General features: G+C 40.5%; 1 protein-coding gene across 6 annotated transcripts in view; it reads right to left on the bottom strand.

Annotated features, from left to right (window-relative positions):
- Positions 1–25527, bottom strand: part of Gfrl (Glial cell line-derived neurotrophic family receptor-like) — a 557991-nt gene that overhangs the window by 54891 nt on the left and 477573 nt on the right. For all 6 annotated transcript variants that reach the window (XM_087343770.1, XM_087343769.1, XM_087343772.1 and 3 more), the window contains one exon: positions 406–550. In XM_087343770.1, the coding sequence (XP_087199896.1) occupies positions 406–550 (145 nt within the window). The remainder of the gene's footprint in view (positions 1–405; positions 551–25527) is intronic.

Raw genomic sequence — 25527 nt, 5'->3', positions numbered from 1 at the left:
AGAAAAGATTCTCAATAGTCAGTATTGCCCATTACAAAAAAAGCAACTGAATTATTTGGTTCGTATTCAAAATGTCGAAACGTCCAGGTGAAAGTGTACAAAGTGTGTTACGGTATGCCAAGTAATGAATAGCACATAACAGTTAAGAGACATTTAGTTAATTACAATAAATGGTTAAAATGGGGATATTTTTTTCTATCTTATAAGAAATGATGAAATCATTTCCATTAGGAAAAATGAAAATGCTCAGGGAAATAAATTTGTGCTCAAGAATTAGTTTGTGCGGCAATAAGCAGCCCAGCCTTTACATGTGAAGCTAAACATCGACCTCGCCACATCATGGTAAAACATTGCAGCGAAGAATGCTTTTACCCCAAAACATTAATGTCAGCAAAGTTTCCTCACCTGTCGTCCATTCGACATTTTCCGTCCCGAACTTTGCAATTGACTTTGAAGTCTTCAAATAATTTGATGCACTTTCTTTCCTGCTGGCAGACGGAAAGGGCGTGGTTGCAGGTGGGCAGCGCGTCCACGGGGTACGGGTCCTTTTCTGCAAGAAACGACAAAAGGCAGGGTCAGTCTTCGGCTGAGACTTCAGACTCTCAAAAATGGCTGTCTCCCGGGACGCCGACCTGTGTAGTCTGGCAGAAACTGACCAAACGTTTCGGTGACATCTTTTGCCTCTGTCATCAGAGCGATTGCAGCGCCAGCAACGAAAATTACCTTTGCCTTCCAGCAAAAACAGCACGTGTACAGAAAGACGCACGATACCAACTATGAGTTCTTAAATTATTGTCACAAGATCGTGGCCTTTTCCAAATACAATTCTCGCGGAAGTACCCTTAATTTTAGGAGTTTTCTCAAAATGCATGAAGAATCTACGACTCCGGATTCATATAATTTTCAGTGACTTAGAAGTGCAGCTTCTCAACTAGTGACCCGTCTTTTATGGAATTCAAAGATTTTTTACCGTGTACACAAGAACCCATCAACGATTCCTATCAATTCTCAGATAAATCAGTTTACATCCCGAAGCCAATTTCCGTAAGATCCTAAGTTGCATATTAATATTATCTTGGCATCCGCACCCATTTATTTTAGTGGTATCTTCCCTGGAGGCTTTCAAGCCAACATCCTGTACAAATTTCTATCCGCCCTTAAGAGCGCCACATTCCTCACACACCCAATCCTGATTTCTCCATTCTCCCAATACTTGGTACAGAGTAAAAAAGAAGCAGCTCGTCATTACACGACTTTTTCTCCGGCCTCCTCTCACTTTATTCCTCCTGAGCCCAAATATTCTCTGCAGCATCCTGTTCTCAAAGACCCTCATCAACCTGTTTTCTTCCCTCAACGTGAGAGACCAGGTTTTGCACCCATACAAAACAACTGACAAAATTAAAGTTTCGTTCGTTTTAATCTTCACGTTTTTTACGTAGAGCAGACGGAAAGACAAAAGAATCCGAACTGCGTTCACGCCACAAACGTCTTTGTCGTGAGAATTGGGGAGAGTGAGGTCACGTGGTCGCAGGAACCAATTGTATGGACCACCACGACCAATCAGGGAACCGTCACGTGTCGACTGAAATGCTGGAAGTGAGTATGATATTAAAAAGAACATCGTAACAAACTGATTAAGGAGTAAAGATGGAGATTCCGGCGATAACATTTAAACACAATTCACTTCTGTGGGTGTCATATGTGGGCTCTACAATGCGGGGGTCATTGCGGGTAGAAACACGTGCAACTAACCCGGTCAGCAGCAGATATTCATGACCAACTTCAGCTGTCGCTCACGGAATTCCATGTCGTGTCTTCAATTCGAGCCTCCCCCTCTGAAAGAGACTTTCCTTCCGTAGAGGAATTATTGAACACAATTTTATTTTGACGACAAAACTTTCGCATATTTTTCTTGCTGTTATAATTCTATGTGGCACCTGCGCGATAGACTATAGGATAGTAATGCATCAAGTTCAGATCCTAGAAAGTCTAGAAGGAGACAAGGCAATACAAAAACTGATAAATAATAATGAATGATATTTAATAATGTAAAAAAAAAAAAAATCAGCTCAAAACGATTTCCGGCATGAAGTAAGTTCTGGAGGAGGAAACTTCATGAGGAATTAAAGCCAATATTGTGTGAAATTGGTCATACGGAGGACGTAATTTCAAGTCTTGTTCGTTTATGGTTTTACCAATGAGTTCTGCACAATTTTCTTCTCGTCCAGTATTTACAGCAAAATTGAACAAATGATTTTATATCTAGAATAACAAAGCACAAGGCACAAAAGCTGAGTTAGTAAAACAGATTATTGGCTCAACTAACAATTCTTTTTAACTGCGTAGTTAAGTAGAATAAACTAATTGTGAATTAAGAACACGCAGAAGCAAAAGGCAGTGGCCCATTTGAAAGAAGATAAGTGTGGATAGAACTGGTTAACTTTGACATACGAACTTAAAGCATCCACAAAAACTAAATGTGCTCGCAATTGAAAACTTTTTGCAGAAAATGATTCCAGGAAATTCTGTTCTGTTGCTTGCGAGATTCACAATTATAATGTATGCTATATTAAAGAAGAGTTGCCTTTATGGAAAAAATGAACAAGGAATTCAGAGCACGAAAATCTCCTTCCGCAAGAGAAGAAGAATTTTGGAAGGGCCCTCCTTTAGGACTGTGATATTAAGTCGCCTGGCTTGCTCACCCACGACGTCCAACTCTGCTGAAATGCGACGGTCACAAGACGAAAAATCTACACGAAGAAGAGACGGAGAAAGCAGACATCCAAAATGAGGGGGAGGAGGGGGGAGGATTTTCTCTTTAAACCCCGCCCACTGCATCACATTTGCATTATGCATACCGAATCTTTTCGTTTCACGGCATAAAAGTTTCATGAGGCTGCTATTAACTGAATATAACACCACAGCGGGAAGGTGTCGAAGTGTACCTTGCCGCTGGGAGAATATTTCGTCAAGTGTTTTGAAGACGGGCCGTGAGATATTTAATGCGGGTAGATACAAGGGCTGCTTATCAGGGACTCTGGCGATCTTACGAGTATGTCGGGAATACGAAAAGAAACAAGAAATGTGAGTCAGATACACGCAGGAAACGAGCGGAAATAAAAACCTCTGTAAATAAACCGCCACGCTAGAGAGATATTAATTTCCTCTGTTCAAATATTCTATGACTTTTCTTATTTTAATGCTTTATAAGAAAAAAGTTGATCTGTACAAGACATGAAACTGTTAAGGACTGCCTGTTCTTAACTGTTCTTAACTGTGTGAAAAATCTTCATGGGAGAGTTTCCTGTTGAAACAAAAATCACATTGTATTCACACATATAGATCGTGCTAAAAAGAGCGTGTAGTTTGTAGTTTGTGTTTGGGGCAGCTTACAGGCTTAAGAATCACAACTTAGACGCCCAATATAAAACGTTTGCCCCAATCCAATATTTATTTTTATAAAATTCGTACGTCATGTCTGAAAGCCACAAAAGAAACTTTATTTTTTGTGCTGTAAGCAGAAACTGCAAGGCGCGAGAACCAGTTCTCAGACACACAAGTTGTCTACGTTACACGCCGATGTCCGAGGGAAAGGAGAAATAATTAATAACAATCAGCAGCAACACTACCGTTACAGCAACGGGCAAATGACCCCAAGAAATCAGAATAGAAGAAGCGCAAACATTTGAATCTTGTTTCATCACAAATGTATGGAAATTAATTAATAAAAATTAGCATTAATTGTTGCGTCCTCGGTAACACCTGTTGACAATTTCTGCAAGAAACAAAAATAAATTATTAGCACGTACTGACAGAAAACACTTGTTACAAAATTAAGGTACGGAACACAGGCGACTTTTCAGGAACAATTCCATCGCAACCATTATTCACGAAATACAGTCCTGAGTTATAAAAGTCGATAAATGTTACTCCAGACAAGTCCACTGGAGAATACGCAAAACGGGCATTGAGGCAGTGCGCAGACGCAGAAGAGAAACACAAAATATTTATGTAGATCCAGTCAGATCCTTCGGAGCTCCGAGTACAAAGACGACAGCTGGAAGATCTATGGCAGCCCGTGAATATAACGGAGACCCGACCTGTTTCTGACAGGTTCAAAGTTACGATCAAGGAGCAACATTACACGGGCCTTACTCCGTCATGACGAAGCCTGCCACAGTGTACGGTGAAACGCAATTGAACAATGAACGAATTTGGTAGCGCAATTATCCACTTAACTTTGAAAAATTTAAAAGTGTTTGAACAAAAGAGATTAAAGACTATTTCTGAATTTATTAAATTAAGATTAGTCCTAAAGATGGCAACTGAAATGTGTGTCGAAACGTTGGAAAACTTCCAACAACTTATTCCCAAAAGCCGATATGATTCTTTCTCCAGCCTTTAAAACCTAAAGACAAGAATTTTTCTTACTCTACCTGCACAGTCTGGGAAAACTATTCAGGCCAGCTGAGTTATTGAAACACGAGTGACTTTCAGGGCTTTGTAAGTGTCGAGCCACTTCGTCGAAGACAACAAAGAAATCATCGACAGTCTGTAGGAAATGGTAAGGAGATAGAAGAGGTCGTAATTTTAAATCAGTTTGAAATGTCTTAACGAGCCCTATAAAGTGTAAACGAGAAGTATTGTTTAAACTTTGTTGGTATGTGCAGAACTTCTGACGCATTTTTCTTGGATGTGTGACACGGTTCATGCCAGGAAGTGATCACTCACTTCCTGTCCTTGTCCGAGAAGCAATTGATGCTGGTGAAAACACGCCCACATCTGTTTAAATTTTACCTCGACCGATCTAACAAACATCGTTGTCATTTTCAACCAGTGCACTCGGTAGCATGTTGAGAACTAACAACTATGACCGAAATGTTAGATCGCTACTAGCTCCATCTGCATTTAGTTATGAAGGTAAGTGAAGCGAATGTCATTTGTGACCTTCATAAAAGAAACAGCGAAAGCTGGCACCATCTTATACAGTTGCCGATCAGAGTTGGACGTAAATAATGTAACAAATAAATTAAAATAAAACATTTTAAACCTGTCATAAGTTTCAAGTTATGAGCGATGCTTTGTTCAATCTCGTAAATAAACCAAGATCCACTGAAGTAAGAGTATGAAAGTAAAGCGGCGGATGTTTCTGTATTACGAATTATTTTCTTAAATAACACTGGTCTTTAAGTTCCGTGCCCGGTTTACGAATCTACATAAACACTGTCAGCGTCGAGACGTCGAATACGGAGGAAATTTGATGGCTGAATAATTTAACTTTGTATTCCCTTTGTAGCTCGGATGCTTGCATCGAGCGCTGTACCCAATTTAACTTCGATAATGATGCAAGTATCCACTCCATCAAAACCTCCGGGATTGAGTGTCGTAGGATATTTACTTGAGTTTACCCGCTTACATTTTCTTCTTCCGTTCTCCACTTTGTGTTAAAAGAAAGAAAATCCGTTTTCCTTCAGCATAATAGTCGATAAAGACGAGAGAACACCCCTCCCCCCCTCCTGCCGCGGGGCACACGACGCGTTTAAAAAGTAACAAATATTAAACTTTTTCTTGTTCAACTGAAAATGTCTGCTTTCTCATTGGTTCTGCAGGTAATGTTCATTAGCTACTTCAATGAATTGTTCACTTATCCAATTATTTTTGTCCCAATTACCCAATAACAAAGCGTCGAACTGGTAAATCAAGGAATAATTAATCGGAACTGATATGGAAGGAAGCGGTCGTGGCCTAATATACCTGGACTTTCCTGAAGGGGCTCAATAAACCAAGAGGAACTTCAATCAGGGAAGCAGACTTCCGATCCGAGAACAGAATTCAGGAACTCCCGATTTCGAAGCAAGAATCGAATGTCACGTTCCGTGCAGATCTTTACTGATGCTGCGATATATATCATTATTATTGTTGTTGTTGTTGCAGAATTATTTTGTTGCAAAGTGCTCACAGTGTTGTTACCTTTGGAATTTCGACAAATGTTTACGTTCCTTATCAATCTCTTTGATAGCTGACAGGAACACAGATTTAAGAAACTCTGCTAACAATTTCTGCATAAATGAAATTTGTATCTATTTTGGTTGTCCCCAATTGTCAGAACCTCGTAATATTTTGAAAGTATTTATAAACTACTCTTAATAAATAATGCAGTCTGGTAAGGAGACTTACATCCACTTTATTAAATGTCCTACTGATATATAAACTAAGCAGATTCAATTAAATTAAGTCCGTCTGACTGTTTACGTCTCGTTTCCAGAATGCATTACTTATTAAGAGTAGTTTATAAATACTTTAGAAATATTACGAGGTTCTGATTGAAGCGTTACTTTTCTATAATCTGTTTCCCGCATCCGACATTTCTCTGTTCCACTGCGTTTGTGGGGCTGCAATGTCGTATGACAGAACATATTTAAGCATTAGAGAAGCTTTAAGGTGGCTGTCATAAAGAAACTGGTTATTAAGTTCAACAGCTGCTGTGCGATTGTGGACCTTATGGAATAATGATTATAGGACTATTTGTGTCTCTTATATCGTTGCCTGATAATCCTTTTAAGGAATTCCCTGCCATGTGATTTACATTATTAGGGGTTTATTAGTTCGTCTTCAGTCTAAAACGGAAACTTTCAGACGTTATGCTGTACAGACGAGGGCTCCATTAACATTTTTAAAAAATTGTTTTTTAAAATTATTTTCATCACAACGTGCAACAGTTGCATTCTCAACAATAGTTAATTCTAATGATTGTTGCGTTCAGAATCATTTTTGAAAGATTGTAAATTTAAATTCTCATTCAAATATTTTGATCATTACCTCGTTAATAACGTCACTGGGACAGAAACCGTTACTCTCATATGTCAAAGAATTTACAAGTTTATTTTTAAAAAAGACTACAGGCCTTCCATGACTGTGAACAAGAATTCTGACGACATTTTTTTAGTCCTGTCTGTCCAGCTGGAACAGGGCAGCAAGTGAAACGGAATCTCACATCGTTCCTGCATTACATTCACAGAACCGAACTTCACGGCGCACTGAGAACCATTCCTCATCCAAAGCTCGATCTCCGGGGCCTCTTCTGCCCCCCCCCCCCGGGCCCCTGCTTCGTCGCCATTCCCTCAGCTGCACTAAGTTGTCGCATTAATACAAATTACGTTCCTTGTAGCCCAAATAATCACGCAGACGTTTCGCTAAACAGAACCACGGAAACAAAAACATGCGAGTTGCTTAAAATGTGACTTCCATTTCTAGAGCAAAATTTTGAAAATCCTATTACACAAGGAGATAAGAAAGGCTTACGAACAATCCAATTGTTGAAGTTGCGATCTAGCTTTTAACTCAAACCCAGCTTTTGGTCACCAGCGTATTCGTCACTATTCAAGGCGAGCAATTGTTTAATTGTTGAGTAAAAACGTTTTTGAAAATGCCCAGTGACAAACCCGTCCTCTCCCGGCTTCAGCGAGACATACAAACACCTCGCGTGGAGGTCTGAGATGAGGAAATTTATTATTTTCTTCCTGTAAATACGATTTAAATAAAATAATACAACTTCGGGCGTCCGCCCTATGCCTGTGTTTGAAACTTCCTTTCATTTAAAGGGCCCCCACAAAGTACCATTTTATTAAAATTGAACTCAGTTTTAACTACAATGGCCGCACTGCGTAATCGTAACAGGAATCGATTAAATCGGATTAAACAGCTCGGTTAGTTACACGGTAAACACAGTAATCATTCAATAAACTAACATGACGTGCAAAAGTGACGAATTTGTCCCGTGTCAGAAGCGACTGTTTCGGAAGCAAGCATCTTTTTAAATTCCCTTCGATAGAACATCTTACATTATTATTTTTACTACAGAATCGGCGTTTGAATCAGAACCAACCTCTTGAAATTTTTTGATAAGAATTTCAAATCCTGTCACTGCAGTTTTACACTTTACATTCCACAAAGTATTTCGCAATATGGTCTAAATCTATTAATCGATAATTTTCTTTTTCAAATAGCTTGAAACTTTATCTATTATCTGTGTAAAAATCAGCACACCACACGCACAGCTTAGCAGCCAGACGGGAATCCAGGTATCGTGATGCGATTTAGACCACGTACAAGGCAAATTTTCAAGGCGTCCAGACATTTACTCGAGCCGAGCTCCGTCCAAGTTTTAGGCTACAACCTTCTTCGTTTACCAACCAACTGCGCATTCCTAGTAAATAGTAAATATAAAATGTAGTCTGTGCAGTTAAAACTGAATAAAAGACGGTCTGTTCAGGGGCCTTAATATCTAGTTTTGTGGCATGCCGGAGGAGATACGCGCATAAATACGACAGCCGGAGACTCCAGTACTCAGTTGGAAAGACATAATTAGCGGGAAGTTAGCAGAACAACAGAAGTAAAATAATATTACAGACGGAAAACGGGACACGTCGTAATTGGGACGCGCCTCTGATCCGAACATCGAGGATTATCGGCAAGTAACACACAGTAACAGTCGCATATGTCGAAAAATTGCGGGAAATAGTTACGATTACTGAGGAAGTTGGCATCACTGGGGGACAAAATACGAAGCGGCCATTTTACCGCTCTCCGAAGGTTATTAGATGTTGTAACATGTGTCAATAACGAGTGTTTCTACCGACTGATCCACACATTTTTATATATCACCTCTGGTCTTATGTGATCCATAAACAATTATTTCGCTCGCTTCTCATTTTATTTGCGCTACTGAACGACCATCCTCTGATCCAATACAATTCTTGTTCCATGCAGCTACAACGCGAAAGAATTGAGTTTCAATCCTCCGGCAAAGCAACTCATATTACCCTCAGTCAACACCAATTTGATCTCAATAACTCCGCTTCTTTGCATCCCCCTTCCTTCAGCTCAGGTTCTTTCAACTTCGAAATTATTAGCGGTGTAAGAAGAAAGAGGGTCTCTTTCTTTCGAGGGAAAGGGATGAGACGTGGCGCTCTAGGGGGCTGATCCCGCTATGGAAAGTGGGAGCGAGCGACTGTGGAGGTTGCGGAGGAGAGGCGAGATGCATCGTGTGCACTGAGGTACAGCGGCGGAGACCGCGGAAAATTCCACGTGTCGTCTTGTACCACACGTAGAAAAACTGTCATAAGGACAAATATTATTTTCTTATCCCAGAATTTGCCTGAAAGGTGAAAATAAAGCCACTCTACTTGCAGTGTAAATGGTATGTGCCATCCGGTTCTTCTAACCTCGCTCCGGGATAACACATTCATATGCTGTGAGGTTCTTATGCACTTCTGCTTGACAATACGCAAGCTCCTACCACTCTCTGCGTATTTGTCCATCTTTGCGTACGTAATGACGCTTCCTCTGGGTGGACACAATTGGAAAACACGTAGCATCGAAGAATCTTACTGCGTTAAGCACATAAATACAAAATGGTTAGTGACAAGCAATCAAACGGAACTGGAATCTACAGAATTCTACAAGGCATAAATACCAAGCAGAACGACAAATCATCTGGGCACGAGACTTATTTTTTCATATGGCGTGTAATTCGAGAGATATGGGGGTGTTTAATACGCAAAGGGGATTTACGAATACATTCCTTGCCACACATCTGAATCTTAAGGCGTTTCCAAATTAGTTTTCTGTTCGAAAATGTACTACACTTTGCTTTTTGAATCATAAAGATATCGGTAATTCAGTTTAATTAATTCATTAAAACATTTTAATTTGTTAATATTCTTACAGCCAAGCAACAGAAACAACAGCAAAGACAACAAAACAATGTCTTCTTAAAGACAGATAACACAGCAGCGCAAGAAGACCTAATGATGAGATAAAATCGAAGAGTCTAAGTGAAAAATAAATCCTAGCGGATATGAACAAATAAGACGCAGAAGGTTACAGAATGCCCTGAAGCTAAAAATAATTTTTGTTTAAATGTCAACGTCCTTGCAATTAAAGCAGGTAGCAGAAACGCATCTGGCTGAGAAAAGTAACTTTGACGTCGTACCATAAAAGTAGAAGTGACTTCAGGTTTCTTACTCGGAATGCGCACACCAACAGAATGAAATTTCGAGGAGCTCAATCATCTGCACTTTTCACCAAATATTATTAAGGTGATGAAATCAACAGCAGACGGCACCAGGTAGAATCCTCTTTAACTGTGCTGAGTGTGAGAGAAAGGGCCGGCATTGAATAAATAATTACCTGCGATGAGTTTGTGTGTATCTAGAACACACACACATAATGTGTACGATATATGCCTGAAGTGAGAATGTACGAGTCTGTCTGTGCCCTACCAGACAGCGCTATCCACGCAATTTGCAATAGACGAATAGCCAAGAAACAAAACCACCCCTGCTTTCCGTAAAGCCAAAATTACAGCTTTAAGAAAAATACTTTTATTCGGTTCTTGTGTGAAACCCTGTCAACAGTTAAGTTTACATAGCATAAATGGACTTACGCAAACTTAGGCAAATTAACATTTATGATATTTAACAGCGATTTGTTTTATACAAAAGGTTCAATTTCTACAACGATTATTTTTACGCGAATTTCTTCCTCAAAAAAAAATACAATTTTTATTCCAGTAGAAATTCGAAACATGTAAATTTCAACTAGAAACTATAAAATTGACATTTCGTAATTACAAATTCTAAGCAGGTTCGCATTTCTCACTCCCCCCATGCGTTCTGCACGTCTCGCCAATTATACTCCTTCATCTGTTCATATTGTCAACCTACCAACATTACAATTACAAATTCACGGCTATGAGATTTTAACCGGCGTCCTGTAACATTTTGGCTGGGGAACGAAATTTTCTCCTCGAAATTCCGTCCCCAAAGACTGTCGATGCGCTGTTAATGTCCTGGGTCGTGACGCCGTGGAGACGATTTCTTTAGGACGCTGGTATCTAGACTGCGTCACAACCCAGAGGAACAACATCGACATCTTCACCGCCGTGAAAACGTCAAACCACACAATGCACGTTCTTCTGTCGGGTTAGAAGATGTGAAGTAGCAGATTACCACGAAGCCGATAAGGAAGTCTATTCTGAACTACGCTCCTCCTTTTTCCAGCCCGTAATCCTCTGACGTAGAGGAACAGATAGGTTTGAAAACGCAAACGTTACAATGCAATAGAAATATCTGTCAACATGTTCGGAGCAACGCGCTGAAAGGAAAGATATTGGTCCGCTTGTTAAAAATGCTCCGTCGCCTGGAATCATTCTCCATGTACGGCAGCAACATAATAAGAATGTATTCCCTTATAATCAGGAGCCAATATCAAGCACAGATAACAAGCTTATTTGTGTCAACACTTACAAACGCACGTTATGACTACTCCGCTAAAAAACAAACAAACTTAACGAGAGCTCTAACCACCTTTCTAACAATTAGGGTTTTCCTGTTAGGGAGACCACATCGTCATCATACGACGACCCTCGTTTGACGCTGACTGCAGTCTTTGTTACCATGCTGTTCTTAGTAACAATTCTGTTATACATTTCCCATTCTTATTATCAGTGGCTGTAAAGTCGTTGAAGGACCCAGGATTCCTCGCACAAGCGAGGTTAATCCTTCTTCTTATACGTTTCGATGGACTCGCAGGACGAGCGATCAGTCGTATTACTGCAAGTCTTTTCGAATTTTCATAAACTGACGAATTGAAAATCGGAGTCGAATCAACTCTTGAACCATCAAGCCTCAAACAATGGACAATGTCCAGCACAGATTACTCACGATAATCAAACACTCTCATAAACCCTCAGGGAATCATAAGAGTTGTTTCGCTAGTCTACTTATAACTTATTTTATCAGGACACAAAGTTACAAAATGTGACCAACGAGGCCTCGAAGTAGGGGCTGAGGAGTTTTGGATGAATCACGACTACGAGACTGAAAACGCGATCAGTGGATCATTAACGGATCGGAGGAGCGACAAATGGAAATAAGAGATTCATATTTATCGTTCAGCGAAGCGTAGATGATCACAAAATGGACAGATTCAGCAGGGGAGGGCGGGACTCTGGGGGTGTATTTTAAGCTAAAATCACAAATAAAACACCGGGCAGCAGTGGCGCCTCGTACGAGATAAGTGCGTTTCACGTAGCCGCTTACTTCCATGTAATTCATATTCGGACACCCCTTAATGCAACTGTAATAATATTAACAGTAACCGACCTTCAACATTTGCATGTGGGTTAATCAGCAATCGTTACTTGGCGTTTGAGAATAAAATATTGTAAGTGGAATACAGGAAAATACACGTTGTCACTTGTAACAGACGTTTATAGCCGGAAAGAGCATTAAGATCAGAATAAAAAATTGCTGGAGCGGGTGTTAGGCGCCGCTCTCTTAAATTATGAAGCTTCTAAAAAAATTCTTCCCCCAACTTCTCTCACTACGTAACAGAGACTTTCCCGAATTTAATTATAATTTTAAGAGAGTCAGTTTTACAAAGAAGCAGCGCTGTATCATGGACACGGAAGTAGACGCGTCAAAAGTGAGGGTGAGAAACAATACACAGGCGAAAAGGAAACGGCAAACTTTTCAATTCATGATTCAAAACCATTATTTTTTAAAACAAGATTCGACCATCCCATCTAAGAGAGTTCATCTGTAAACTTAATAAATCGCTTTTTGCATGTTAAGAATAATACGAGTAGCAAAGGAGACTCCAAAAGAGGATGAGGGGAAAGGAGGTCGGGGGAGGGAACAAAAGTTCCAGTTTTTTGATCGCAGAGGACGGAGAGAGGCTTTGCAAGAGTTACAGAGGCCTGCGTCATCCCAGACTCAGAATTCAAACGAGGTTTGCACCTTTCGCAAACTTCGCACGAGACAACACGAAGACTGCTGCAATATTAATAAGGACCGGTTAATCCCTTCCTCACTGTTAGATGCGCGTTTAAAATACTACATCAAGGGTCTGCATTAAGCCCAGATTTTCCACCCATTCCCTTCCTCTTAAACGATGGATAACATTCTCAGGCATCAGGTCAAAGTTTAATGAGAATCTGAGACAATTTTTGGATATCTAAAGAACATTCGAACAGAAAGAACTGACTCAAATCGAAAGCTTCCTGCCTCACTGGTTGCCGGCATTATCGCCACTGAGGGTAGGAGTTCAGTATTTGATTATTGGGAGTCGACTCGTAGGTAAACACCAACGTTTCGGAGAAACATATTTTTTCCATCTTCAGGGCCGAACAAGAACAACATCGACATTTTCACCGCCGTGATAACCTCAGGTTCATTACGTAATGCTAATTCTCTTTCCTCGGGAAAGGAGAGCAATGCAGCAACTATTTTATCTCTGTCGAGCGGAAATACTGCATTTGTGGCATTCTGATACCAACGGCGAACCACGCAGAGCAATGTAGTCACATTTCTTACGTAAAGTGAATTCTTAAATATAATGATATCTAGGAAGAACAATATTTAGTCCGAAGATGGCTGTCTTCTGGGTTCTTGCGCCACGTAGTCTGGTAGAAGTTTACCAACGTTTCAAAGGTCCTTACTGCCTCCATTATCAGGGCGCCGCGACCGCCGTGAAAACCTCAGATCCTACAATATTTAGTAAGTTATAAGAAGCGGCCCTAAAACTTCTGTCTATAACAAGGTACAGAATTGAGAATTAAATTACTTTTCTATTAAAGTTAAAAACTTTACGCTTTGAAACACTGATTTTTTAAAAATTTTATGACACAAGGATCATTCAAATTGTAACTAACGGCCTATCATTAAGGTATTCAGTTAATGGCTGCAGATGGTGAAAAGAGGATTGATTATCCGGCGTCAGAGCGATTACGTTATGCAAATTTGCGGATTAAATCAGCTATACGCTCCTAGGAATCAATTTGCATATTTGAATCACTCCGTCTTTAAAGAGAGGTCAGTTATGTCGATGGTGAGTGATTGATAAAATCGATAACTCAAGATTTATAGGACCAAGATATATTTGGCTAGATATAAGATTGGCAAAGTTTGGTGGAAAAAATTGAATTACATAAAATTAATGATACTTCTAGAAACAAGTGGCATGAGTTATTGAAGTACATTTTTATTAAACTCCAATGCGCATTTAAACGAGTTGAATTTTCCAAACATTTAAGAGAGCCATGAACGAGTGGCGGCTGACAAGAGTGGGAATCAGTGGCTGTTGTGAAGAGATGAACACTTGCACAAATTCCTCAATGCGCAGGAGTTCCACCTCTGCGCCAGCCATACGCCCTAACGTAGCCGAGAAGCTGCAGGAACTTGGAAGGACAGGAGGACTCTGGTCGCCTTCGAATAAACGTGGTTTTCCTCCGATTTAAAATGGGGAGACGGTGCCTTAAACTAAATTAGTAAAATTCATGGTTAGAACATAACAGCGTCGTTAATCTGGGAAACAAAGAAAATATCAAAGGGTGAGATGTCAGGTTCTGAAGGCGGCGAGTCTACGTTTGGGTTCCATTAAAAAGTTGGGAATGTTATCGAGAACTGAGCGGTTTTAAACACGGTGTTAATGATGTTTGTGAATAATTAGAAAATTCTGTGATGTCAATGTTTAATGTGTTATCTCTATTTGCTGCGAGGTTGATACTAGTAGCTATTATTATGGAAGGAAAATACATATTGCCTAAAAGACGAAAGGTAAGGAGCCTTGCCCTGTTTTTAAAAACTATACTTGATATTAAAAATGCTGAAGGAATGTTGCAAAAATATCCCTTAGGACATCGGGTTTATGTAAGGTCTTCACACTGCGAAATTGACAGCTGCCGCCATGGTGAAATTTGTTACTTAGGCTGAAGAAAGTTGTCCATAACTTTCCCTTCGAGTCAGTTCAGAGCGGGTCAATGAAGAAAGGGCGGGCGTGGAGTGAGGAAAATGTTTCTCATCGCACTTCAAGATCGATTTATCGATGCAATGCATAAAAGATTAGCTCCTGCAAGGTTAAGTTTCCTGGACTGTTGGGAGGAACTCTGAGTAAGAATAAGAAGAGGTGGATTAAATTGTTGATCATTTTAGCTGGCGACTCGCACACCTTCAACGCTTCTCTCTGCATTATCTGAGAAAGGGAATAACCGCAAGATGTCGCAGATTCAGAAGACGAAATCCACTTCACAGAGCGTCGCTGTGTTTAAGTATACAGCAACGAATTTTGGATGCATGGAGTCGTGGAGATAAAATCCTTGCACTCCAAGAACAAATGGAAGTGAAGTGTTAAATGAAGGCCTGCAAAGGAAGCGAGCGACATCGCACTGGCCATTAAACGTGAACTTGGCTACATTTAATTTATTCCTGTCAGCAGCTGAAAGGTCACTACACTGACCGAGTGACCTCGGCTCTGAGAGTAAAACCGGTTCATAAATGCCTTCGTTTCACGTTTGTCGATCAAATTAACACAGCAATGCGCACTTATTCCGGGTGCGTTGCTTTTAAAGGCGTCTGAGAAATTCTTGGAATCCAAAGTGATAATTTGAGTCAATAAAAAGATAGATCTGCACCCTCAGTGCTTCGGCTTTGAGAATTTTCCAGCGAAATACTTGATCTTATTAACCAGGCGAGAACTGACTTACACGGCTGTAATTCGTTCATGTAGAAGGAACAACACACGGCAGTTTCAAGAACGTATATCACGTGACCTGTGTCATGTTATTACGACGACAAAATCACACGAGATGGATTGATCGGGGAGGTAAGAAAGGAACAGAGAAATTTTGGTTATAAATCCTGTACGGAAGGGACCAACCGGTACACCTTGCGTGAATGAGAGGAAAATGTTGAAATAAATCATATGGAACTTTAATCCTAAGGTGTGCTCAGTAGAGGGACCGATGTCAGTGTGTTGTGAACACGGTAATTAATCTCTGGCTCTCATAAAAGTCGGAAAATTTCTTAATTACCTGAGCGTACAATCAGATTCTCAACAAGGACAACGCTACATGGAGAGACTCTTAAAGAAATCGCGTTTAGGTGATGACCATTTTGACGGATTTGCGTTACATGATTTGCGTATATTTCCTTGTATTGTCACGTGGACAACATTTATAGTCTACGACATTATCGGTTACGACGTTCACAAATTTAGTAGTATGCCTGTAATTAATTCGTCGTCATGCGAGTAGGATAAAGCTTATCAGTGTCTGTGTCACTTCGATATCTGATGAACTAGCCATTACATTCAGCTGGGACGTATAAACACATTACAAGCGTATATATGACAATTGTACCCTGGTGTTTTTGTATAATGCTGATAAAACACTATAATCTCGAAACACACTTTTCTTGAATCTGAACTCATGGAAAATGTTAAAAAGAGCTATGAAATTCTAGTAAGATCCTCTAGTTCCTTTCGAATTGGACAAACATTTATCTTCATTACTTATACGTAGTTATTTCAGGACGAGAGTGTACAACTGTGAAGTGAAAATATGTATCAATACACACTTGCATGTTTAAGTATTTTTTTTTAAAAATTGTAATTTCACAGTTTGTAAATAATGGTAAGTTTTGTATAAACGCCTATAAGAAACCTTGGTTTTCGGGAACAAATAAAGCCCTCCCTCTTTGATTATCCCAAAACTTGCATTGTAAAAAAAATATGGGTCGTCGCCGAAATCAACAGGCGAACGTGACTGTTCCGATTAAATATTTCATACACAGAAGCACGAAATGCATATTTCGGTCCGAGTGTCTGCCTATGCGTCCAATTTCCGTAAACTGTTTCGTGTTGCATCAAATAAAAAGCAAGTGGGACTGAAAAGGCTCCAAATTCAAGTGAGCATAAAATCGATATAATCGGATTACATCGATCTGGATTTAGTCGTAATTAATAGTGTTCATATAAAGCCTAAATTGGTGTACGTGTCTCTTCTTTGTGTTTTCAGTAGCAACAAAATGCAGTTTCCGTGTTGGCTGCTGAGTTCCAACAGTGACCCCTGACCTTTGCTATTGCACCAATTGTATTCTATGGGATGCGCGTTCATTTCGTCATAGCGAACTTTCTTAACAGGGCGCAAAACTGCGTCATTTCTTTCCTCAAGACAGCGAAAATTGAAGCCACTTTGTGCGATCATGTATGTACATTACAGCCTACTTGTGAGAAAATTTAAATAGGAGAAGCAAAAATTGTGAAGAAATTTGCAGGCTGAAACTCTTAATACTTTATAAACTAAACACAAAAACAATTAATCCGTGAGGACAAGCAATTATTGAAGAGACACAACAAATTGTGTTGGTGTTTTATTCTTGGATTTTGGCGGCGTGTAGAATCGTCAGTAGATGCTAACGTTTCGGAGAGACATACTGCTTCCATCTTCAGTTCCACTCGCACATTACGAAACCTACCAGCCACAACTCGAAAAAAGAAATTCCTCGTTCATCTGGCGTTTTAAAATAACAACCAAATATTTTCTATTTATTCCTAAATTAATCTTGATAGCTGTGTGGATATTACCACGGATTTTTACGATTTATTTTATGTACACGTACATATGAACGTTATTGACCACCGCTGTTCATAAAGTGAATTTCATTCTCGTTTGCTTCGATAATTTAAATATAATACAGGCAACACCTATGATTTCCCTCCGGGCCGAAGAGTGTCTGTTAATAATGACCAACATACGGCGATAAAGATGTACAAATACTAGAAATTAGTTGGTATTGTATCATCACAGGAGGAGGACATTCTGTTCTTCTGGCGATGACAAAACAGAAGACGGCGAAGTTTGCATTTTATAGTAAATGAAAGATATTTTACCTTTTTTTGTCAACTAGGAGTAGTCAGAATTTGCAATGAACGCATGTGGAAACTCTGTGTATGCCGGTAAATATCACATCATCTCAAGTCCTGTCATAATTACAAAATGAAACCAACGATTTCGAGGTACAAGCTGGAACTTCAGTTATCCACAAATAGGTTTCAGATCAAATGTTCAAATATTACTCGCTCTGTAGCTTCAGAGTTGAAACCACGTTTTTGTCTATCGCAAATTCTCATTGGTTTTGTGGACGAGTACTGCAGAAAGTACTACCATTTTCACTTTCTTAATGCAATCTATTTTATATAAAGTTTCCGATCTGTGAAAAGTTAACTGCACAGAGTCACTAGCAGAAACAAGCGCACATGAATGAAAGCAGTTAAGTGTGTTTAAGATGAGTTAATGCTCAATATCTTGTTCGGTTTCAACTTTGCTAGTTCAATTAAGCTTCTGTGCTCATTTGGATACTTGGCCGACAAATACTCGTACCCACTTAAGACGTGATCAGAACGGGACGTAAGGCTAATGGAAATTGCTTTCGCAAATAGGAAGCGCGTAAAATTGTTTTAAATACGCAAAAGATGTCTAATACGTACTCCCGTTCAACATGTTCACGTAATGAAGTTTTCAGACTATTATTCATTCCTTGTATTGAGTTACAAAAGCCATTTCAAGACGACATTGCCACAGCTTCTTTCGTCATCTGAAGACTCGATCCTCGTCTTCGCAATGGAATTTCATAGTGCAGTTGTTACGTCACAGATTGCCCCTAAATTATATCATATCATGAAATGCTATAATTTACTTTGTGTTGATTTGAGTGCAATAATCTCTACCTGTGTGAATTAGAATTGCCACCTTAATCCTAGCAGGAGACGACAGCCCGTGTGGTAGTTGTGAGAGACTGGAATGAGAATGTCGAATGATCGGAGAATTGGAAAGGATATGGAAGGAAGCTATGCTGGCCTAATTTACATAGAGGAATTCAGAAGAAAGAACACGAAAACCTTCAGGCAGTGTCGCTAGTGTCCGGGTCGAGATTGCAACTAGAGACCTCTGGGACATGAGGTTAAGCCGTCGGTGATGTTTGGTGACGTATCACAAATGTAGTGGAGATAATGTGTGGGCACCAGAACGTCTTGAATATCCGCAACTAAAGTCTGAAAATCGACCTCGAAGAGACGAGCAGAAGTTACCGGGTATTTTCGACAAACGTATTTTTGCAGGCCTTTATCAAGGTTTAACCGTGGTCTACGGCGGCATGTTCATGTCGACACGCAGTGCCATGTCGCGTCTCGTCTCTCAGAAGGGCCAATAATTTCACAAAACAATTGACAAGAGTTCATACTTGCCACAAAGACAGTTTGAAGACGCTGAACCAACCACAACGCCCCACCCTCTCGCCTGTACGAAACACCGTCGGCTTCGTGTTTATGAATTGTTACGACAAGCGTGGAGGGTAAAATATATTAAGCGGAAACACTCCCAAAGACGTTAATTCATAGCAACCGGCTCAAATTAATTTTCTGGGTTCAGAACCAGCAATTCCAAAACCGACAACTGAAGAACATAAAATTGATCCCTATCGAAAATATCAAAAACTTCTCCTTTGTATTTATTTCAACGTCACAACGTTCAAATCGCTTGTCTCTGCTGCACTAAAACCACTCGGTAACTTCTGCAGAAAGTCGTTTAAATAATTATTTCAGAATTTTTGATAATTATACTTGAGTATTTTTGTTTTAAGATAAAGACGTACGGACGTCATGTACAGTTAAAATTATAAATACGCCTTTAATATTTACGCCAAATTAAAAAAAAGCAGAAGATTTCGAGCAGATTCGTCGACTGCTTGACTGACTTTTAAGTGCAGCTGATAATTCAAAAGCACAACCGATTCTTGGCAAAGGAACGTTTTACACGAACTCCAATCCTGTTCAAAGACAGTTTTATGGAAAAATGGCGCTAACGCAGTGCCAGCTGCTTCGACGGTGTAGAGGCTTTGGAGGAAAAGTAATGGCGTACGGCCCGTACGGAACAAGGCTTAGGACAAATAAAAAAGAACTGTCGCTGTTCTTAGTACACGTCCGTAATTTTTATTAATGGGATTTAGAGCAAACACACGCGGACGCGAGGATATTCAAATAACCGTAATTTTTACGTCACATCACATTTTATTTTGGACTTTGGACATTTCTAGGGCTTGGATATTGTTGCACGGAGTTTACAGCATTTAGTGGGAAAACCTCTAGCAAAACGAAGGTCTGAAAGACAGACGAGCATATTTGATTTTTAATAAATTACTTTTTCCTTCTGTTCAGACACCGAATTAAACATTTTCAGACTGACAACCAGAATTTAATATTTATACGAAAATATTATGCTTAAGAATAAAAGAACTGAACGGATGTTAGGCGAACAATTTTAAACATACGACCATCAGCGAATCCCACAGACAGACAGTCGTAAGCACTGTTCAGAAACATCGTTCGCTAATGTCAGCCTACGTCTGCACCCGGCTTAACATACCGATTGATTTTCTCCTTTTAAAAAGTGAGCACACACACAAAATCGCAGGAATGTTGGCATCACTGATTACTACTCACAAAACAGTGACCTCAGAAAGTCTAGTGATTCAAATACCTCATAGCATGTGCATGGTAGTTCATAAAACATAGCATAAAAAAGACATAACTAACTAACTAACTAGATGGCTTACTGAACCCGAAGGTTCATCACCAAACTAACCAAAGCCCTCCACCGGACCCAGTCTCCTTCAACTCCTATCACCCATAGATCCCACCCGACATTATCCTCCCATCTACGTCTAGGTCTCCCCAGAGGTCTCTTCCCCTCAGGCTTCCCAAATAGTGGACCCAACCAACCAGATGGCTTACCGAACCCAAAGGTTCATCACCGAACTAACCAAAGCCCTCCACCGGACCCTGTCTCCTTCAACTCCTATCTCCCATAGATCCCGCCTGAGATTATCCTCCCATCTACGTCTAGGTCTCCCCAGAGGTCTCTTCCCCTCAGGCTTCCCAAATAGTGGACCCAACCAACCAGATGGCTTACGGAACCCAAAGGTTCATCACCGAACTAACCAAAGCCCTCCACCGGACCCTGTCTCCTTCAACTCCTATCTCCCATAGATCCCGCCTGAGATTATCCTCCCATCTACGTCTAGGTCTCCCCAGAGGTCTCTTCCCCTCAGGCTTCCCAAATAGTGGACCCAACCAACCAGATGGCTTACTGAACCCGAAGGTTCATCACCGAACTAACCAAAGCCCTCCACCGGACCCTGTCTCCTTCAACTCCTATCTCCCATAGATCCCGCCTGAGATTATCCTCCCATCTACGTCTAGGTCTCCCCAGCGGTCTCTTCCCCTCAGGCTTCCCAACCAATACCCGGTGCACACCTCTTGTCCCATCCATGCGCGCTACATGCCCAGCCCATCTCATTCTTTTCGACTTAATCACGCTGTCAATGTTGGGGGAGGAGTACAGATTTTTAAGACATGATTAGCGACTGTAAATACAGCCAGTGCAGTTGCACTACGGTTAATTAACACACTATACGTAATGACTGAAGGAGGTTTAAGCGGGACGTGACAATCCACACAATTACGATACTGCGTGCACGAGACTTTGTAAATCAGGAATTAAATGAAGGCTCAGAGACTTAGGACAAACAGAGTTCGGTGCGATGCGAGGAATACGAAGCAAGTCAACGAGAAGCGAAACTTTGCGCACGAAGAACACTTCCGTTACACGCGTTGCCATTCTCAGCACGCGTTGGACCAAAGTTCCTAAAGAAAGCCTTTAGCATTTTAAAAACTTGTCATACGCCTCATTTCTTAAACATTTTTCAATGTTCCTAAGCCAAGTTCAATCACAAGCGGCGAAACTTACAATATCTAGAACTATGTTTGACAGTGTATATATGAGCAATGAAAATGAACACTGAAGACAGCCGTAAGGGGGCCGATAACCTTAAGAGAAAAATTCTGGTTACAATGTGCTCTGAAGTTCGTAACACTGATACATCTGTGTGATTACCACATTGAAATCCACTGCTGTGGAAAATTATAGTCTCATTCCAAACACACGTTTAGATAAGGAATCATGATCCAAACCGATCTCGTCATTACAGTTTTGGTGTTTTGAAAACGCTCTATCAACTGCTGAGTTTGTACAGCGTCCCACGGCGTATGACGGGATTAAACTCCGCAACGTCTAAAGACCCTGGCAGAGTTCCATTTCTCCGCACCTTGCCTAATTGCCCCAGAAGCACCGAAAGGGTGGTCGGAGGGCGCGCTTCCGTACTGCTGGGTCATTGCAACTGGAAAGGAGTCTGTGGCGACGTTGCGGCTAACTCGCTCCTTTGGGCTAAATCATCGCCAGCGTACTTGGCACTGCTCCCGATTTAAAAACGTTCCTCGTACTGAGTAGGGAGTAGCATGGCGCCATCTGTCATCTTCGCCCCGGGTAACCTTGGGTCCGGTTTGCACTGGCCTTCCTATGACAGCTGAGATTTAGTCGACTTTCCTCTTGTCCAACTCGAATACGAACATCCATCTTGTTGTCAAATTGTTCCAGGAAGTTCCTGTGGATGACAACGAAGTTATTTTTTGAAACCAGGAAGGCTTCATGAGTAAGGGCCCTCAAGACGGACTGCGTTCGGCGTTCGAACGTTGCCTGAATGTTTAAATGACTGGAGGGAGCAGCGACCACGGCCGATGGAAAACGCTGTTCCTATCTTTATCAAGTGGCCAAGCGCTAACTTTCCGGTCGGCACTTTTCAGATTCAGGATGGAGAACAACTTGGCTCTTGAGATCGAATCCAGCGGTTCGCCGTTCACTGGCATCGAAGGCCACGTCTTCTTTCAAGCATCACTCAGCTTACTACAGTAACCGCAGAAACAAAAGCCTCTTTTCTTCTGGACTGACGTGACTAACTCCGACCGAAAAGAAGAAAAGTTCTCATGATATCCAAACTGTCCACGAAGGTCCAGAAGACAATATTATTATTTACAGGCTTAGCAGAGGCATAAACACTGTGATTGATTCCATCATTTCCGTCCTAAACATCGTTCTGCGTTGAACGATCTATTTCATAAGATTTCAGACCGATATTTAATTAAAAAGACTTTCGACAACTCAGACAGTTTTGTGCACACACACACAGAATTCTGGAGCTTTAATGTGCGTTGCTGCAATGAATAATTTTGTTCCTACGAACACTTTCATTGTTTCAGACGAAATGAGAAAGTTGAATCGCACTTCCTTGAATTTAACCCCGAGATATTTTTCGCCACAGAAAGGGAGGAGCCAAGAGATAAGAGTGCGGAGATCTCTGTTCTGTTTAGAAGCGCGCTCCTTCAGGTACGACATTTTGACAATTCTCCTTCACAGCCGCCGGCGCGAAAGTACGAGCAGAATTTGAGGTTGCTCTGGTTGGGCAGAAAAGCATTATCATTAAGTTTACGTCATAAACCAAACATTGTGTTACAACTAACGCGTTTGTGTTGCATGAACAATTTTGTTCCATTGTATAAACCAGGTTTTTGATCTCAAATCTCTTGTCTCCTTTTATTAAAAGTGAACAACTTTCTGATTTATGTTCGCAATCTGGATGCTGTGTTCAACTGCAGGCAATAAACTTCAAGGGCTCCTTTGTTACGAGTTTGTCCACTTTCACAGGTTCTTCTCAGGTACAAAATAATCAGCACAAAATAAAATTTCATTTGAGTAGGCGAACGGATTTGTCAGCCGAAATGTAATCACGTGTTCCTCTCGCGAATTGTCTGCTGGCAGGAAACACGAGTTCGTATGGGCTGGAAGTAAAATACTAAGTGTAATATAAACACTGTATATTATTAGGCCGAAAGTGGTTATTTATTACACTCAATAAATATTTTGAGAATGAATGAAAATGTTTCTTGGAATAACAAAAATTAACAGAAACCAAGTTAACGGCGATTATTTAAAAAAAAAAACCCTCTAATTCTGAAAATGCTTACTGAGCTCGAAAAACTGTGGGGTAATTTAAAGACAAAGAAATGTACAACATGTATTAATTTCGCAAATGTTTTTGAATGAGTGTTGAAAGAAATCTGCAGGTTTACTTCGAGAAGAACACAAATTATAAGTGTTTGGAAACAAAACTCTTGGGAAAATCACGAAGAGTGCGTTCAAACTTGGAAGTTTAAGAAATTAATGAAAAACTACGTCGTATGCAGTGCAGTTACAGTAGTTAAATGTGGGATACCACAAAGGGCGGGGCAGCCAACTAGATTAGAGGTATCAAGGAACGCACATGCTCTGTTCAACAAAAAAAACTAGCTCCGAAACCGGAAGTGACTTAATCGCGCAGCTGCGTGGATCTTGGCAAGTAAATTCTTGAGGCAGATGTGAAGATCGAGACTTCGTGTCGGCGTGTTCTTTTGTTTGTTTAATGATAACGTTGTATTTGAATAATTATTTAAAATGTGCGGTTACATTTTACTCAACTACAAGTTTCAAAATTTTCACGTGGAATTGATACCGAAAGAAAGTCTGTGCCAAAATTTATAGATTGCATTATTCGAAAGGTAATATGTAATTGTTGTCGTTAAACCACGTGTAGTCCGGTGAATTTTTATTAACGAGCAAGAAGTAGCCGTCAGCATTCTCATCCACATCGTCGCTGAACTGCTAGTGCTGCATTTTTGAGGGTGCCAGAGGTTGCGCCAGGCTTTTCTAATAATAAAATGGGGTTAATTCGTTAAGATACACCACTTTCCGTGCTATAAAATTTGTCGTGGTTGGAAGAAAAAATACGCGAAATGAATATTTATCACGGGCGTAATCATTCGAATTCTGTAGAGTGGCGTACGAAGTCATAATTGGACAGGCCACGGACTCAATGGAGATTATTAATTCCTCCTGGCTACTTCGACGCTCAGCATCGCCAAAGCCGTAAGAATAATATTTCACACACACGCCTCATGCGAGTTCCAAGTCCCTAAGTGGGTCCTTCGTGAAGTAATGTCGTTGGTGAACACAGATTCGATATTTGGGCGCTTATTATCGTAGTCAAGTGCTTGAAAGACACGCGACAGGACGATTATTTTGTGTGGAAAAAATAAATCGTCACGCGACACGTCAGATTTTGGCTCGCTGCCTTGTGGCAGTGCGTGAACACTTTCTAAGCACGACAATTGCTCTGAAATCAGCCTCCACGTCACAAGACGAAGAACAAAGGCGAGCCTCAAGTTACCGTAAACCTCTGGTATTCGGGCTTCATGTGCTTTCGTGGGTTAGATGTGCACTTTCGGGCTACAATAGAATTCAAAAAGGCATTTGATTTCTGGTTTCTCTTCATGATTAAAAGAATTAAACATCCCATTGTAGCATTAAGTCCGCGAGAACTTTTCACTTCTTCTGGTAAATCTTGTTTCGTAGTCGAATTGCTTACGCCTTAATTTAATCTTCTCAGGCCATCAGCCGTGTCAGATTATGAAAATGTTCTGACGTTTCGAGGACTATCTGTGTCCTCATCGTCAGGACTGAATTTTTCACTTGAATAACATAAACGTCTCCAACGTGAGTAATGATTGATTCCCTGAGTGTGAGTGTACGAGTGAACAAAGAATTCTCTGAGGACGTCACACGGAACTACTAAAGATTTAAGATCACTTTTATAACATTCTAAATTTGTATTTAAATTAACGTTCATCTCTAACGTAATTAAATTCTTCCGTAAATGTGAAACAAATTCTAGTCAAATTTCGGTCAGGAATGTCTTATAC

Source organism: Zootermopsis nevadensis, unplaced genomic scaffold (assembly GCF_977971745.1).
Source record: "Zootermopsis nevadensis isolate Lab colony 2312 unplaced genomic scaffold, Znev_1.0 Znev_ptg000006l, whole genome shotgun sequence".
Classification (NCBI taxonomy): Eukaryota; Metazoa; Arthropoda; class Insecta; order Blattodea; family Termopsidae; genus Zootermopsis; species Zootermopsis nevadensis.
The sequence above is the reverse complement of the archived record's forward strand: the minus strand, read 5'-3'. Positions and strand labels throughout refer to the sequence as shown.